The sequence below is a fragment of the Eptatretus burgeri genome, chromosome 13 (assembly GCF_056783735.1).
Source record: "Eptatretus burgeri isolate ZD-2024b chromosome 13, Ebu_testis_v1, whole genome shotgun sequence".
In the NCBI taxonomy this organism is placed as follows: Eukaryota; Metazoa; Chordata; class Myxini; order Myxiniformes; family Myxinidae; genus Eptatretus; species Eptatretus burgeri.
The window spans coordinates 60043192-60059874 of NC_140973.1; the positions used below are offsets into that span (position 1 = coordinate 60043192).

Genomic DNA, 16683 nt, shown 5'->3' on the forward strand with positions numbered 1-16683 from the left:
CACACACACACACACACACACACACACACACACACACACACACACACACACACACACACACACACACACACACACACATTGTGCACTCCCTGTTAATCTTTTCATTAAGCTTTCAGTGCAATTGTTAATACCAATGTACAAACACAAAATGATTCGTGTCGCTGTGCTCCCGCCGTGCTCCCGCCGTGCTCCCGCCGTGCTCCCGCCGTGCTCCCGCCGTGCTCCCGCCGTGCTCGTACAGCCCAAGTGCTCCTAGCCCAGTAAGACCTTGTGTAACATGCACATTCGCTTCGCTGGCTCTTCTCGGACTAATTAATATATCGATATGCACCAGATATCGTGACCCCAATGATCCCCTCCACCTTCTCGCAAGCTCCATTTTAAAATCACAATTACACTGGATGTGTCATCATCTGTAAGCAAGGCATCGTTTTGGCCATGGTGTGTACCCAGGTAAAGGGCTGTTGTCGCCAAAGATACCGCAGGATATTTGATATTCTTGTGATCGCAGATGAGACAGCCAGCTTGTTATTTGTTCTCATGGGTGGCGTGCTCCGCGATGCAGCACCATGCAATGTGGTCCGATGTTCTCGTCGGACATGATTCCCTCTGAAAATCCGACATTGTTAAAGTGTTGAATTATTATGCAAAGTGACAATAAGTCAGGTGTAAAATACAACAGGTAATCCAAGATTTATTTGGACGTTTATTACCTGTTCATCATCCACCGTGTATTGTGTGTTGTAACCACAAAATACCTTTTTTTACCCAACCTCACTCCCGCCAAATATGTTCCCTCTTCTTCCTTGTCTCATTACCCCCAAAGTCCTCCTCCTACTTTGGTATGCAGCGTGGAGCTGCGGGTAGCATCATTTTCTGGAGGCGGACCTTGATCACCCTCACCTCCACGTAGGTGATCCCTCACCATGAATGATGAATCAGTTAGGTAAGACCTTCAAAGGAATTATTGTTTTCAAGTGTGATGACACTTGTTGCATCCCTCTTCTCTGGTCCTTCCTATTTTATCTCACACTCCGTATTTCCACCGATTTTGTTCCGTGTTTACATTGTGATGATTTTGTTTATATCCTGTGATAATTAATGGTTTGCCAATGTTGGATCGTGGTATTTATTCTCCCAATCTATTTGTGTCCTGTGCACGTGATATTTATTTTCCCCATCTACCTGTGTCCTGTGCACATGATATTTTTTTTCTCAACATCTACCTGTCCTGTGCACGTGGTATTTATTCAAAACATCTACCTGTCGTGATATTTATTCTCCCAAATATACCTGTCGTGGTATTATTTATTCTCCCCAATTTACCTATCGTGGTATTCATTCTCCCCAATATACCTGTCACGGTATTATTATATAGTCTCCCCAATTTACCTGTCGTGGTATTCATTCTCCCCAATATACCTGTCACGGTATTATTATATAGTCTCCCCAATTTACCTGTCGTGGTATTTATTCTCCCTCAATATACCTGTTGTATTATTATACATTCTCCCCAATATACCTGTCATGGTATTATTATATATTCTCCCCAATTTACCTGTCGTGGTATTTATTCTCCCTCAATATACCTGTTGTATTATTATACATTCTTCCCAATATACCTGTCGTGGTATTATTATATATTCTCCCCAATTTACCTGTCGTGGTATTTATTCTCCCTCAATATACCTGTTGTATTATTATACATTCTTCCCAATATACCTGTCGTGGTATTATTATATATTCTCCCCAATTTACCTGTCGTATTTATTCTCCCCAATCGACCTGTTGTGGTATTATTATTTATTCTCCCCAATCTACCTGTGTTTGTTCTTCTGATGTAATAAACACTGATTTGAGATCCCTCACAAGGACCTTGAACGCCCACCAAATGGTGGGCATTGATTTGGTGGGCCACTCGGCCATTCGGCCCACCAAATCCTGTGCTCTGATTGCCAACAACCCTCTATACCTTTTTAAATGCAAGTGTCAAGCAAAGAAGCAGCACATACCCCGTGTTTTTAAAAGTCTTTAGTACGACTCGGTCGTAGTTCGAACCATCAACCTCCCAGGATCATCAAGGAAACCTCAGTGCTGATAATATGCAGACGCTCCAATAATTACGCCACTTCTTGATCTAATGATCCCACCATTATGCCATTGTGTTGTGCTTTGTATTATCTGAAGCTTTACAATCAGCCTGTAGTGATGCATCCAAAAATAAATCGAACACAGACTCGGCAAGTGAGAGCAAACTCCGACCATCCCAACGACCCGATGCCACTCTGCTTACCTCCGCCATTGAAGGTGGGTGTAGGTTATGTTTTCACCCCTGTCTGTCTGTCTGTCTGTCTGTGAGCACGACATCTCAAAAAGTTGTGGACGGATTATGACAAAACTTGGTGGATGAGTTGATTTGGTGACAAGAACAAGCTGATTAGATTTTGGTTCAGGTCCGAATCCAGATCCGTACATCAGTGGATACAAAACTTAACCGATTCAGCCTGGCGGAGGTATGTACTCCACCGAGTGCCCTTCTAGTTGATCAAAGAAGGCACAAAGCGCCCCTCTCTTTACATGGGACGGTTTCTCTGCATGCAACTTTAACATGGGGACTTCAAAATTTGTTTCTCGGCTTCTCCTGGACGAAATTGGTTGCAAGTTTCAAAAGGAAATCCTTTATATGTCGAGGTAATATGTTCTAAATTTCAGCAACATCCATTTCGGCATTCTTGAGATTTTAACGAAAAACCTCGAAATTCACCTTGGTGTCTGTTAGTCTGTCCATCCGTCCAAAATGTGTTGGCACTCGTATCTCAAAGGCTGTTCATTGAAACGAGCTGAAACTTGGAATATACATCGGACAATATGTCTAATTAATGGCTTTCGAAACAAATTACACATAAGTGCCATAGTTTTTGATATATATATTTTTTGATAGTTTTTGCTCATATTCAAATATTCACACATCGTCAGAAATAGCATGCAATTCTGCTTGGTTTCCACCGGAGGGCAGGCACTATCTGTCATTTATGGCTAGGCATTATGAGATCATTTTATTTGTGTGCATTAAATAAGTCATCTATAATTGTATGTACTCATTACCCTGCCCTCGCGGAGCGAAAGGCAGGGTTAAGCGATCAGTCGTGTATGTTTGTATATCGTACGTCGTACATGTCTGAATTTTGTTAAGATCGAAAACCGTTCAGTTGAGGAAATTGAAACTTTACCACGTTACATGACCATGTGATACAGCGATCACTCTTTTGAGGTCAACATCGGCCAATTTTCGAAAATTGTCAGTTTTCATCTGATTGACTTGAAATTTGAAGATAATTATTGGAAACAATGCCAGGGACTTAGAGAAGAACCTTTCATATGGAATGTGCCATGTGACAAATTATAGAAAAGAAGGAACATTGCATAGCTTGGAGAAAATGCCAAACAATAGCAAACAAGGGATAGTCGTTGGCTTGTGGAAAATGCCAGACGATAGAAAATAAAGTGCATTCAAAAAAATCTCATGTGCATGCTCTACTACCCTTGTGGTCTTATGAGGAACCAAGTGATGCTCTGGAAAAGTTCATATAAAGGGGCGCCCTACATACATATATAGGTTAAAACCCGTCAGCACGTAAAGTTTTTTTTTTGTGTTCCTTGAAAATGAAAAACCATAAGACAATGTGCATGTGTGTGATTAATTTGTTTAAAAAATTGGTGCCCCTTATCACTCACTGATCCTCAAATGAAAAAAAATTGGTGGATTCGTGGCCAAAGGATAGGTAAAATATCTGGGGAAGAATATACAACTGTACTTTATATTTGTGGATTTGGAGAAGGCATTCAATAGGGTGCCTTAGGAAGTGGTGCAATGGTTCATGAGAAAGTTTTGTGTGGAGGATTGGTTAGTTAGGGTAGTCATGGCAATGTATGATGGCCCAAAAACTTGTGTGAGGGTAAATGGGGTGCAGAGTGAGGATTTTGAAGTGAGAGTGGGTGTTCATCAGGGGGTCAGTCTTGAGCCCAATCCTGTTCATTATGGTTCTTGAGGCTATATCACAGGAATTTAGAGGAGGCTCACCTTGGGAACTCTTGGATGCTGATGACCTGGTGCTGATAGCTGACAGTGTGGAAGAGGTAATGGGTAAATATGCCGTATGGAGGCCAGAGGACTGAAAGTGAATACAGGGAAAATGAAAGTACTGATTAGTGGTGCGGGAGAGGGAAGTGTGGAAAAAAGAGGGAACTGGCCTGATGCTGTCTGTAGAAAAGGTATAGGTAGCAATTCAATGTTGTGTAAATCCTGCAACTGCTGGGTGCACAAGAGGTGTAGTTGAATCAGCGGTAGATTGCAGGTGGTTCCTGTCTTCAAATGTGCTGTTTGCACAGGTAAACAAGTGACTCCAGTTAGAGCGGAAAGCTTAGTTTATGGGGATATATCCCTGGAATGTGTTGATAAATTCTGTTACCTTGGTGATATGATTAGTGCAGGTGGAGACAGCAGTGAATGTAAGAATTGGAAGTGGCTGGAGGAAGTTTAGGGAGTTGATACTCCTAATGACATCGAAAGGGACCTCCCTCCGATTAAAGGGAAAACTGGATGCAGCTTGCCTTAGAAGCGTGATGTTGTATGGTAGCGAAACATGGGTGATCAAGAAGTAGGATGAACGGTGAATGAAACGAAATGAGAATGGTGAGGTGGATGTGTGACGTGACACTGAAGGATAGGAAACCGAATGTGGAATTCAGAGATAGGTTTGATATAGAAAGCATTAGTAAGGTTATGCGTAGGGGTAGGTTGAGATGGTTCGGACATGTGTGAAGGATTCGGGGTGGGTAGCTATGTGAAGAGGTGTATAAATATGAACGTGAATGAAAGGAGAGCGAGAGGCCGTCTGAGGAAAACATGGGACGTGTTGCTGAGAGAGGATCTTAGAGTTAAAGGCCTGACAAGAGGGCTAGTAAGGGATCGTGCAGCCTGGAAAGCAGCCATAGGTGAACCACAGCTTTCACATGCAAGCATGGAAACGGCCTTACAACGATGATGATGATGATGATGATGATGATGATGATGATGATGATGATGATGATGATGATGATGACTGGAATTAGTATTACTAAATACAGTATAATGAAATACAGTACTGTATATAAGATTAATCCCAAAGTCATACTTTATAGTTATACCAACAACATACACCTCAAGAGCTGCTGCTAACAAAATGTCCTTTGATTTTATTTTAATTTAAATTCTTACTTTCAAAACGTTTGGTCTTACTTCACCTATTCAGGTATTCAAACAACGTTTCCCAAAATCCTTATTCTGTTTTGTATTTTTCTTTATTTTATTCTTGCGTCGTTTTATGCTCGCTTGTCCCCCTCTCGTGGTGACAACTCGCATTGCCGCGTGTCCTTCCCAACACGTGCCACGGACGGCATTCCCGCGCACGTTTGCCTCACAGTTCCGAGTTTTGTCCGAGGAGGAACTTTGCTCTGGAGCTTGTGAGGTAGTTGCGATGAGAGCACCTCGGCTAGTCGCAGTAGTTGCCGTTCAGGGAAAGGCCCGAAGAGTGTAAACGCCTGAGGGAGACAAACGTGGACGAAGGGTTTCAAGGGGGGAAGATAAATAAAATCAGTGCCTCCGGAAGAGAAAAACGAAAGGAGTAAAAGTTGGAGGTGAACAGGCTCGCTGTGTGACCTGATGGTCCAGCAAATAACGGGTGTTTCTCGGCTCGAGCTTCACTAGAAGTTTGTCTGAACTTCTTGAACGCCCTGTGTACTGTCGGACCTGTGAGTTGCTACTCCACACTCGGCTCAGGCAAGGATGACATCACCACCTTCCAATGTCATCCCATCCGTTATCTATCTGATAAATAAATGTCATTTTCTGTGTGTGCGCGTGTGTGTGTAACACCAATCACGCCAAAACTTCTGGGCTAATTGCCACCAAACTTGGTACATGGAACAGGTTCAACCTCGTGGTGAACATGGGCTACTTGGTTTCATCTGCAGTTGTGGGGTTTTGGAGGGAAGGTCATCAAAAATTCTCAATGGAAATGTGCATCGTGTCATGCCACCCGGTGGTGGTAGAGGGTATTACAAGTCAGCTGTGGAGATAACTTGCATTTTTGCATTGTGCACGTCCCAAGAGAGTGGGAAGCCCCAAAGCCAACCTCCACGAATCATGGGATGCAGGGAAAGCAGGGGGGGTTGTGGGGTGAGGTGGGAGTCCGGAGGGAGGGGAAGGGGTGGGAGGAGGGACCCGGTGTTGTTTGACAACGCGGGGCAACCCTGCTAGTACGTACTGTAAGAGAGCCATTTGTCTGTGTTTCTGTTTGTCTGTCACCATCATTTTTCTCAGAGATAGCTGAACGGATCTTCATCAAACGTTAAGAGGTTCATCAGTGAGTGCCTGGGAGTGTTTTTGACCAAAACCAAAAGTTTTTTAGAAAATTTTGAAAAATAATTTTCTTTTTATTTTGAAAAAATCCCTCCATCGTGCCTAAGCCTTTGTAGCAATGTGAAAGGTAATATTATATGATCCCCGACCCCATTCCTTAGTGGGTGTGGGGAAGTGTTTAAGGCACCTACAAAAACATATAAAAAATAAATTGGTTTCTTCAAAATTCCAACAGGGTTAGAACAGCACTGGATAATGCTGGGTACCCACCAGTCAATGTCGGGGACCCACCGGGCAATGTCGGGTACCCACCGGGCAACGCAGGGGACCCACCTGGCAACGTCGGGTACCCACCTGGCAACGTCGGGTACCCACCGGGCAACGCCAGATACCCCTGCTAGTTCGTAATAAATTAGAGGGATATGCTATAACAACGGTGCAAGTGTCAAGTTGTAACAATCGGACAAGCGTTGGCTTTCTGTCAATATGATCTTTGGACCTTCAAGGAATGGAAATGATCATAAAGATGTTGATCTCTGTCCAAGTTCAAGCCCAGGGATGAAGAAAGTTCTGTTACGATCCTGGAAGAATCACATGACCCTGCATCTTGTATTGGAGGAAGTAAAGGATTCATTTATTATCTGGAATGCTTGTCTACATGTCTGTGTACCTTCTATGATCCTTTGACCTTTTTCCAGCAAAACAAATTCAACATGAACAGCAATTAGTATTTCATGCTTTGTTAATGGGAGTCTCCTCCCTCCCCCACTCTCGACCCCCTCTATCCTCAACCCCCTTCCCCCAACCTCTTCGATCCCCCACTCCTGATGAACTGTTCAAAAGCACATTAAATTTCCAAAGGGGGCACACTTGATTGCTTTCCTCCAATATGTTTTGTTTGAACTGACCTGGTTCGCTAGGTTGCATGTGATGCGGGATGATGTTTAGGTCTTCAACTGCTCTCTGAACCTCTGACAAAAGGAAGAGTGAATAACATAATTATGACCTTACTTGGATGGAAGTGTCTTTAGCTTTACCGATTTGACCCACCATCACAGGCTACAAGGAACAAGTCCAGTGAAAGTTTGTTAAAATTGTATACAAAGTCGAAGCTCGTGGAAGAACGAGAACACAGTGGTTCTCTATTGGCTGGGTTCTGTCCTTCCCCACACCTGTATGGGATGACCAGCACCACAGACTTCACAATGGCATCTCGGTGTGGCGGGGGCATTGCAGCTCACCCTCTTGAAGGTTGCTTCTTTTGGCACCGCATACCTTTGTCTTCATCTGACAGCATCATCGATTTCACCACGCTGTGGTAGACATGGGCTCGCCATTTGGGTCTCTGTGCTTTGAGCCCACACCGGAGCACCTTCTCCCATGCCAAGCCATTTCGGAATGGAACAGTGATTGAGTTTAACGAAAAAAAAACGGTTCCTGATTCGCTTCCACACATTCCAGCAGACTTGTGAACTGAATCCTCTGACTTTGGCTTAACTGTTTGCTGTTTCCCATGCTCTTTGTGTTAAGCGATTTGTTGTTGCTTTGTTCAGGGGAAACTTGGTGTAGTCTTGGGGGAGAGTTGTGGGTTTATCAAATGGACACCTGTTGCATCGTGCAATTGTGCCATATAGGCTCCAGCTATGTTTGGGATTTATGGGTACTGGAGGTTATCAAAAGCATCTATCTATAATTCCAGCAATCTGTGTGTGTGTGTGTGTGTGTGTGTGTGTGTGTGTGTGTGTGTGTGTGTGTGTGTGTGTGTGTGTGTGTGTGTGTGTGTGTGTGTGTGTGTGTGTGTGTGTGTGTGTGTGTGTGTGTGTGTGTGTGTGTGTGTGTGTCTTTGACCGCTGTTTCTCGATAACCACCGGTCCGATCTAATTGAAACTTGCCAGATATATTGCTGGGAACGGCCCTGAGTATGTGCCTTTTCAAGGTTTGATATTAATCTGACAAGCGGTTCCCAAGTTATGGCCATTTATTTACCAACCAATGACAAGACACGTTGCTGCGTGGGCGTGGCCGATGGGGGAAGGGAACCTCAGCCGCGTTCCCCATTATGGGTTACAACATACGGACTTCTGGATAATGATGACTTCGTGTATTCTAATAATTTCTCGATTTCTTCTGCACATTTATAGATAAACACAATGCCCTAAGTTATGATCATTTTCATATTAAACGGTGCATAAATTTCGGTAACATCAGAGTGAGCTGTTATGCTCCGAAGCAGGAAGTAATTTTTTTTTTTTTTTTTTTGCACGAAGGTATTTTTTATTTCTCTTCTCTTCTCTTTGTGTTTTTCCTTGCGATGACATTATGAAAAGGCAAAATACGTTTGCACTAATTGAATAATTGGCCATTAAAACTAAATTGCGAATCATCGTAACTGCGATATGTGAACTTTCGGACAGTGAGGACTTAACTTCCGGATAGTGATGAGTACTGTATTCTTTCTCGATTTTTTTCTCGATTTATCGACTTGCTGTATTCTTTCTTTCTCGATTTCTGTACTTTCTTGATTTTCTTGAACACAATGCCCCAATCCAGTCAGTGACGATTACTGTATTCTTTCTCGATTTTTTTCTTGATTTATCGACTTACTGTATTCTTTCTTTCTTGATTTCTGTACTTTCTCGATTTCTTTCTCGATTTTCTTAAACACAATGCCCCAATCCAGTCGTCATTTATGACAGCGAAGGAACGAAGCTGCGCGTCATGCACATGCAATGGAATCTAACGACGCACAAGCTGCTCGCTTGGCAGACAACACTGAACGCGAGGCAAGGCGTCGTGCAGCTGAAACAGATGAAGAACGAACTGCTCGCTTCGCAGACAACACTGAACGCGAGGTAAGGCGTCATGCAGCTGAAACAGATGAAGAACGAACTGCTCGCTTGGCAGACAACACTGGACGCGAGGCAAGGCGCCGTGCAGAAGAAACGGGTACGGGCATGCACGTACGGGCACGTGAGAGCGAAGGAACGGCCTGTGCGGTTGTTGTTTCTGGCACGCAGTTTGAAATTTTTTTTTGTTTTGTTTTGTTTGCACGTACGGCCACACACGTACTGGCATGCACTGGTGTCTATAAATTGGATTGTTTGTTGTACTTTTATTAATTCATTTTCACACCAGATAGGCCTACACGTGATTACCTCCACCACCGATGGTGAAGGAGGTTATGTTTTCACCCCTCTCTGTCTGTTTGTTTGTTTGTTTGTTTGTTTGTTTGTCTGTCTGTCTGTCTGTCTGTCTGTCTGTGTGCACAATATCGCAAAAGTGGTGGACAGATTCGAATGAAACTTGGTGGACATGTTGGGTGTGTGACAAGGACGAATTGAATCGATTTTGGTGAAGATCCGAATCCTGATCTGGATACGAGAATTGTTTAATTTTTAAAGTGATTCTTCACCATTGAGAGATGGGGCCAAAAACGATTAAATAGCATGAAAATTCAAAAATATATTGGGCCCGATATGTTCTCGTGTATCAGGTATTACGTGGTGGAGTTACACGCTTTACTGAGTGCCCTTCTAGTTTTACATGTTTCACATATAAACATGGCTGCAAAATTAAACCTTGTAATCTGCGTATGCATACATGCTTGTACGCTGCACCAATCCATGTGCTGCAAACTATATCCGCGTGTAGTAAAGGGATACCCCCCACCCTGAAATAATCAAAATGGACAGAACAGAAGGAGCCAGACATGCTTGGGCACACACTACCTGGGCTTTCCAAAAGGATTGGCAAGATAGTATGCAGTGCATGGATTGGTGTAAGCCTCTATGTACCATCTGTAATGTTATTTCAAAAGGAAAGGACAAGTTATCAACTGGTGTCACATGCAGAGTAGTTTACCATTCATCATGCAGAAATTGTACTGGAAGGAATTTGAAACAAACGCTAAATGAACATGATATCACAATTAGGCTTGGAAAGGTGACACGGTTCATCATATTGCGTCATTGTCTGCAACCTGGCCACAAATTTGACTTGTATGGGACTCGTATCCTCGACACGACATCCAACAAACGATACAGATTGATTCTGGATGCATGTCACGTCAGGAGCCGAGAGAAGGTTATAACTGGGGAGACCATGAACATCCCCACACAACACATATGTTTGATACGAATGGCAAAAATTGGATGGTACAAACAGCTGGACAAGGTGAGCAAAAAACATCCCTCGGTCCCCAACATCACATCCACAAATGGACAACGCTCAATGGAAACTCCACCAATCACACAACCCACACATCACCATGTTCGCCATCACACAACCCACCCCAGACATATTCGTGCCCCGGAAACACAAAAAGAAGAAAAAACACACTCAATCGCCCTCATACACACAATACCAGATCACAAGTAAACAATAAAAAGAACAGCAGACTCTTGAGGATGCAATAGGCATTTGTTGCTTAATGATTGGAAAAATAAAAGCACTCCTCAATTGACCTCTTTTAAATGTAAATAATAAAAATAGGACCACTGGATATGAAGTTTATCTGGGTCCTGGCCTAATGTTGGAACCCAATATTGGTCGCATTCTGATTGGTGGATCTGGAGAAGATTTTGGAAGGAACTTGTATGAGAGAGAGAGACAGACAGACAGACGTGGGGGTAGGGGAGTTAGCAGAAAGAATATGTTATGCTTTGTGAACAACACGCACTCACGCGCGCACACACACACACACACACACACACACACACACACACACACACACACACACACACACACACACACACACACACACACACACACACACAGACACAGACACAGACACAGACACAGACACAGACACAGACACAGACACAGACACAGACACACACACACAAACAAACAAACGTGCTTGGCCGATATCGGCAATTTTGGGGGAATCTGCAGGTTGGAGTTGGTGTGATTACCAACTCCAGTACTTACTGTGTACAACGCAGAAACCTTGAGCAGCTTTCACCGAAAAATGCTACATTTATATAGACGTTTCAGGGAGATGTTCACAAACATTATCTATATATTATGAAAACTCTCATCTTGTAAATATGTATGTATGTATGTATGTATGTATGTATGTATGTACGTATGTTCCCGAAATACAGCCAAAACGGTACACGACAGCGCAAAAATGTTTAGCCCACCTTACTCACCATTCACCTGCGGTGTGCAGTATCAAGTTTCATTAAAATCTGGCAACAAAAAATAATTATTAAAAAATCAATTCCCGATTCAGTCAAGGACTCTTCGGGAGAATCTGATCAATGCAAACAACCTCAGTGGTGTAGTTCACTGGAGCTATCTTTTTCTTTTTCTTGAAATGATTTATTTAAAAATCTCAAACATTTAGTATCGCCAAAGAACGATTTATTTTTAAGCATAAAATAAACTGCCATTTTGATCTAATACTTCCGTGTTCATTAATGAATAAAATTGTGTTTAGAAGATCATGCACAATAATTTCTTCGACTTTCTTTTGTCCATTTTTTTTTCCACATTGACACGCAATATCAAGTTTCATTCAAATCGAGCAACCTACAAAATGATGAAAAAATCAATTCCCGATTCAGTCAAGTACTCTTCGGGATTATTTGATCAATGCAAACAACCCCAGCGGTATAGTTCACTGGAGCTATATTGTTTTTTGGGTTTTTTTGGAATGTTTTTTTTTTTATCAACCACTGTCACAACGGGAACCCAACGGGTTCACGGGTCGTCTAGTTCTTTATAAACAGCTGCATGTGATGGGTGGAAAAAAAGGACTTGGCTCGGTAATTTAGAAAATATGTAAGTACAGCAAACGGCTCAGAAATTGGGTGTTATTTCACAACAACTAACTCAGAGTGAAGGAGCACGAACCACTCGCTCAGAGTGGTGGAGCACAAACCACTCACTCAGTGTGATGTAGCATGAACCACTCGCTCAGGGTGACAGAGCATGAACCATTCATTCAAGGTTATGGAATATGAACCACTCGCTCAGGGTGACGGAGCAAGAACCACTCACTCACTCAGGGTGATTGAGCACAAACCACTCACTCGCTCAGAGTGACAGAGCACGAACCACTCACTCGCTCAGGGTGACGGAGCACGAACCACTCACTCAGGGTGATGGAGCATGAACCACTCGCTCAGAGTGACAGAGCACGAACCACTCACTTTGAATGCCGTGGTGCAACAAAAGCGTCCGCAGAGAGTGAACGATTTTGTCAGAAAGACGTAGCGCAGTACTAGTGTTGACAATGGGCGCTCGACAAGTGGCTTAAGCACTCAAGCAAGCACTCCAATGAAATGGTTGATAAGGAACAGTTGGCCAAGCAGCATACCATAAATTATCCCTTTAACTTTAAAGCCCATCTTCACTGCGCACGCAGCAGTTGATGAAATAAAATTAATTATTGAAATAAAATTACTTTATCCACATTAGAGTTTCAGTTTAATGCAAAACAACCTTGGGGACATCGCAAAGTTCAATTGCCCATGAAATAAACATTGCAGAAAATGTGCCATTTTGCCTGCTCGTCTGTGCACGTCACATGGTGCATTGGTTTGAGGTCCGCACAAACGTTATGACTTTATTTTTAAACGTCCGGTTTGTTTTTTGTTTTGTTCACCAGATTTGCTTTGACTCCTGTGGAGCACATCGTGAAACATCTGAAAATATGGACACAGATCTGGCAAACGCTAGGGATAGGCAGTCCCTCTGGGGAACAGGGCGTGAGGTCTAACAGTGAATGCATTAAATCATGTAGCTCAATGAAGCTGGTTCCGTGAAATAAACATTGCAGAAAATGTGCCATTTTGCCTGCTTGTCTGTGCACATGTCACGTGGTACATCAGTCGGAGGTCCACGCAAACGTTATGACTTTATTTTTAAACGTCCGTTTTTTTTTAACCAGATTTGCTTTGATTCCCTGTTGAACACCTCGCAAAACATCCGAAAATTTTAACACAGATCTGACAGACGCTATGGATAGGCAGTCCCTCTGGGAGACAGGGTGCGAGGTCTTGCAGTGAATGCATTAAATCATACAGCTCAATGAAGCTGGTTAATTTTTTTTACTTTCCTAAAGTTTTTTTGCTCACTAAATATAATTTTCCAAACAGTAGAAAAAGATAAGTTTTATGTTTTGGAAATTTCACTTTTTCTCGTGTTTGTATGGAGGAGGGAACATAGCCTTGCTTGCTCAAAGTAAATCGGTACCTCGGCTTAGTTATAAGACTCGTTATTTCTTTAAATTATCAGATTTCACAACAGATTTCGACACTTATTTAGTCCGGATGATATCCGGCCCTCAAAACCGAAATGATTTTTCAATGATATACTTTATTTAGTCCGTGAGAGTAGATTGTGGCAAATTGTATTTTACAATGCATGAAAATCACTCCAAGCTCCTAATTTTAAGACTATAGTACTTACAAAAGCGATGTACACACCGATTCGTAGCTCTGATGAACAGGCATTTGATGTGAGTGAGGAAAGGAGAGAGAGACAGACAGACAGACAGACAGACAGACACTAAGCGGCACAACATCTGGGCTCCGTAGCTTTTTCTCTTGAGCACATGCGTTTTGTTGTGGCCTGTTCCTTGTTTAGTTGTGGTTGAGCAGACCAAAAAACATGGCGGCTTCAGACCCCAGCAAGGTTACCCAGGAACCGCCTTAAGACCCCAGAGAGTGAGGTGGCTGATGATCGCTTGATGAAGGATATAATTAAATAAGGCCGTTAATTATCTTCAAAAAGGGTGTTTTAATTAACCCAAACATCCAATTTTAACTCTTTCACTTCTTTTGAGTTTCCTTAGTATGCATGCAAAGTTTCAGACTGCTGGGTTATATAGTTTTGGAGTTATGGAGGACACACACGCACGCACGCACATACACACATTGCCTTTTCTTAGTTTGGAAGAGGCATTGTAAAAGTGTTACCTGAGAAGTGTAATTGGATGTTTTTCGTTGAATGGATGCTGGTGAATGTAACGTTGAGGTTCCTGGGTTAAGTTTGCCCATGATCGATAAGTATCGTGCCATTCAGGAAGAAAAAGATGTACCACCAAATTCGACTGCTTCAGGAAGAGGTTTATTTGTATTTAAATGTCTGGTAATGTTTTTGTATTTATTCATAGGTCTATCTATGTACTTGAGTATAACTGTCATTAATCAAAAAGGCTTTGGCACTATACAGCGATTATAAAAAAAAATTAAAAAAAAAATTTTGGCCTAAAACACCCAGTGACGAAACTTTGAAAGTTTCATGAAGATCCATTCAGCCATCTGAGAAAAATGGCAACACACATACAGACTGCTCTCCGAAAGTTTTGCCCAAGGATCACCAAAATTAAAACCAAACGTGGTGGTGAAACACACGGGAAGCAAAAGGCGGGAAGACATTTCTTGGAACTAAAATGGTTTATTGAAATAGATGTGACATGGAGAATCGAGACAACATTATCTGGACAGATCGGACCCACAAGGAGAACAAATGGGAAAGAGGGGGGTAGGGGGTGGGGTGGGGGGTGAGGCACCAAAGACCAATCTTATATACAATAGGAAATGAAGCCTAACACCTCAATGGTGCTGAAATACCAGATTCACACATGAAGAAATAGAACGGCACTTGGTACCTCCACCAGGCTGAACAGCTTACATTTTGTATCCCACTGATAGGCTGGATCTGGATCCAGACCTGGACCTGAACCAAAATCGAATTGACTTGTTCTTGTCACCTAACCAACTCATTGATGCCTGGTATTGGTTTAATGGTTAGGGTGGTGGGCTTGGGATCTTCGGATCCTGGGTTCGAAATCGTACTTCTGTTGAATTAATACCAGGTGGGGTTGACTCTGCCTGTCATCCTTCTGAGGTTGGCAAAATGAGTAGCAACATGCCGGTATCCTGTGTCGGAGTGGTGACCTGTCCAGGATTGTGCCCGATAGCCAAGGAGACTGCTTAGGCAGCACCAATGATCTGCACACAGAGTATGGTCCCAATGGATAGATGGAACTAACTCTTACAACTCGTTTTGTCATAACTCGTCCACAACATCTTGAAATATCATGCTCTATATCATTTTTCGCACCAACTCTCAATGATGACGAATCATTTTTAAAATTAAACAATTCTTGTATCTGGATCCGGATTTGAATCTTTACCAAAACTGAATGAATTCTTCCCTGTCACACACCCAACATATCCATCATGGTTTCATCCGAATCCGTCCACAACTTTTTTGAGATATCGTGCCATCTATCGTTTTTGGCCCTTTCTCTCAATGGTGAAGAATCACTGAAAAAATTCTCGTAGTCAGATCCGGATCTTCACCAAAATCTAATCAGTTCATCCATGTCACACACCCAACATGTCCACAAAATTTCATCCGGATCTGTCCACAACTTTTTGAGATATCCTGCACACAAACAGACAAACAGACAGAAAGGGGTGAAAACATAACCTCCTTCAGAGGTCGGTGGCAGAGGTCATGAAAATATATAAGTGAAAAAAAGATAAAATGAAAAAATGCAGACGAGCAACCCGAGACAATGGGGAAGCATGTTAATTTTGCGTGTCAAAGGACATCGACGACAATACATTGGGAAAAATCACTGAATCATCATTCAACATTCATATATGAAAATATAAATAAATGAAAAAAAGGATAATAATTAAATGAAAAATCAAATTCAGGTGAGCAACCCGAGACAATGGGGGAAATTGTTCATATGCTAACACAATGAGTAAGCACACCCCGCTAGTATTGGGTGGTAACGAGACTACCGTTATTCTCAGGTTTTCCGTCCGTCTGTCTGTTTGTATGTAATGGACAGCTCTGGAGGCCAGAGGAGTCAACCGATTTTGATGAAACTTGACTGGTAGGTTCATACCAGGATCTAGTTGTATGCTTTTGAGCACCGTTGCTATGGACGTCACCGTTGCCGAGCAACGGGACTTTGAAATTTTTGAAAAAATCCAAAAAATATTTATATATATTTTTCGAAAATCAAAAATCGGCTTCCGCGCTTTTATGCGCACTATAATCAAACTCATTGTCAAAAACTTTCAGCCCGATCCGTCAAAAACTGTATGACTAGTATGCAATTATATTACTATATGCTTTCACCCCAACGTTCGCGTTGGGATTCCCTAACGTAGGGTTAGGGAATCGAACACAAATGATGAATGGACAGTTGCTCGTCATGTTCCTATATGGAATAACGAATGGCAAAAATGCCATCTGATGTGTTCTCTTATCTACATATTTCAAATTCGCCTTCGTCTTGCGACCAT

General features: G+C 42.5%; 1 protein-coding gene across 1 annotated transcript in view; it reads left to right on the top strand.

The window, feature by feature from the left end:
* The first annotated feature begins 918 nt into the window (after window positions 1-918).
* Window positions 919-16683, top strand: part of LOC147014587 (mast/stem cell growth factor receptor Kit-like) — an 84429-nt gene continuing 68664 nt past the window's right edge. The window contains exon 1 of the mRNA XM_085852657.1: window positions 919-946. Within this exon, the coding sequence (XP_085708783.1) occupies window positions 931-946 (16 nt within the window). The 5' untranslated portion in view covers window positions 919-930. The remainder of the gene's footprint in view (window positions 947-16683) is intronic.